The following is a 2,500-nucleotide window of genomic DNA, read 5'->3' as shown; positions in this document are numbered from 1 at the left end:
AAACTTGACTAAATATAACAAAAATGACCACTGTGCACTTAGTGTTACTATTTTTGTTATTTGACCCAGTGGAGGTCGTGTCTCGTTTAAAGCCTGGCCAGTTCAGAGATGGTGAACCGAACTGTTTACATGCAAAGAAGTGTGCTGAAATGAGTGAAGCTGCTCTTGAACAAGATGATGATGATGACGACGATGATGATGACGACGACGATGATGATGACGACGGCGATGATGATAATGGTGATGATGATGATAATAATGACGACGATGATGATGACGACGACGATGATGATGACGACGACGATGATGATGATAATGACGATGATGATGATGATGATGATGATGATGACGTGTGCAGCAGAGCAAGGGGACGGTGGAGGGGGTGGACAACAACGCCTTCGACATGCATGACAGCGGCAAGCGGGGGGAGGATTATGCTGACCACTACGTCAAAGTTCGTCTGTGAGCTGCCCCACTGATCGCACACCAAACATCATTGTGTTCTCAACCTATTCCCGGCTGTTTCATCTCCATGCGGTCACTCTGTGATTCCAAAACAAGTATCATTGTTCTGAGCCTATTCTTTGCTGTTCAGTTCATCTCCATGCGATCTATCTCTGTGTGATTCCAAAACAAGCATCATTGTGCTCTGAGCCTATTCTTTGCTGTTCAGTTCATCTCCATGCGATCTATCTCTGTGTGATTCCAAAACAAGCATCATTGTGCTCTGAGCCTATTCTTTGCTGTTCAGTTCATCTCCATGCGATCTATCACTGTGTGATTCCAAAACAAGTATCATTGTTCTGAGCCTATTCTTTGCTGTTCAGTTCATCTCCATGCGATCTATCACTGTGTGATTCCAAAACAAGTATCATTGTTCTGAGCCTATTCTTTGCTGTTCAGTTCATCTCCATGCAATCTATCACTGTGTGATTCCAAAACAAGCATCATTGTGTTCTGAGCCTATTCTTTGCTGTTCAGTTCATCTCCATGCGATCTATCACTGTGCGATTCCAAAACAAGTATCATTGTGTTCTGAGCCTATTTCTTCTGGCCTCTGTGATTGCGCACCAGATATCGTTGTGTTCTCAGCCTAGTCTTGGTTGTTTCTTCTCCATGCGGTCAATCACCTTGAACGAGAATGATTGTCAAGCCCCGTTCTCACACTACGACGAATTACTCGTTTGAAAGGCTGGGTGGAGCAGGGGTTCAAATCCATCCAGCAAGCTCGGACGTGAGACATCGTCTTCGGCATAATCGCTTTCATCGTGTTCTGTGTATTTCACTTTCTAGCGCACATCACGATAAGCAGTCACAAGTTTTGAACTGCTTGCTATTGTTTGAACGACTCAGCACTTTTCAACGGTTCAGCAGTTTTAAACAGCTTTTATGCGTTTTTGAACAGCTCAGTAGATTTGAACAGTTTTGGAACAGCTCAACATTTGTTTGAACGGCTCAGCACTTTTGGAGCATCATAACTGATGTTGTTGTAGGTCATTCTGGGTGCATTTTATGTCTGTATAGGCGTTACATTTTGTACAAGCCAGTAACGATTAACTGTAGTGACCAAACCAAAGAGCATAATTATGAAGCCTTTCCACTCCGCCTGTCTCATTCAGCGTAGATTGTCTCCTCGTTGTTTCATCAACTCCGGATTTAAATTGCTGTGTCATTCACTCGTGTGCAATTCCCGTTCGCCTTTCAGCATTCCTTAAGTAATGTTGCTTTCCAATGGCAATGCAACCAGGGTCATTTTATTCAGAAGGAAGGGTATCAGAGTGGGTAGATTAGTTTATGTTAAATGATAACTAGTTAGTTGTCATACGATTAATTTGCTATTATTTTGGTGTCGTTGTGTCTTAACGTTCTGGGTTTTTAAACATTTCTTGATGAAATTGAAATTTATCACAACATGGGATTGTAATTTCGAAGTCAAACTTAACCGTTTATTTCTGTATATTCTTACATGAATGCACAAAGAGTATGATGAAAGATGACGGATTACTTTTGTTCAAGCGTTGTAGCAAATTTAAACTAGTAAAGTTAAAGCAAATACGCTCTAACATTCTGAGGTGAGTAAATAAACATAATATCGTTCGCCTTGAAATCCGTCTGTGGTCCTCCAAGTCTATTGCTGTCTTTGTGCATATTGGTTTGTTGGTTGTTGTTGGTTGTTGTTTGGTATCCTTTATTTCTTTTTTTTTCTTCTTTTTTTCTTGTGGGGGTTTGGGGGTAGCGGGCTGCCATGAAATTTTTCGTCTAAGATAAATGTTTTAGTGAAATTTTACAATTTCTTCCTAGCTGATGATTTGTGGGTTGCTTGGAATGAGGAGCTCATATTTTACTTGTTACCTGAGATTAAGTAGATTTAGCATGTTTGGTTGTAACGAAGTCTGTGCAAAATGGGTATTAAGCGACAAGAATCAACAAATTAATTCCTGTATTGACTATTACTTTTCTGTACTCTCGCTTTCTTGAGATTGAAGAAGAAACGGTTTAC

The 2,500-nt window shown here is 40.7% G+C and overlaps 1 protein-coding gene across 1 annotated transcript in view; it reads left to right on the top strand.

Annotated features, from left to right (window-relative positions):
- The window catches only part of LOC138948355 (uncharacterized), a 164,192-nt gene that overhangs the window by 160,622 nt on the left and 1,070 nt on the right, over positions 1 to 2,500 (top strand). The window contains exon 79 of the mRNA XM_070319884.1: positions 359 to 2,500. This exon is cut by the window's right edge and continues 1,070 nt beyond it. Within this exon, the coding sequence (XP_070175985.1) occupies positions 359 to 466 (108 nt within the window). The 3' untranslated portion in view covers positions 467 to 2,500. The remainder of the gene's footprint in view (positions 1 to 358) is intronic.

The sequence above is a fragment of the Littorina saxatilis genome, linkage group LG15, assembly GCF_037325665.1.
Source record: "Littorina saxatilis isolate snail1 linkage group LG15, US_GU_Lsax_2.0, whole genome shotgun sequence".
NCBI lineage: Eukaryota > Metazoa > Mollusca > Gastropoda > Littorinimorpha > Littorinidae > Littorina > Littorina saxatilis.
This window is presented reverse-complemented; position numbering and strand designations above follow the sequence as displayed.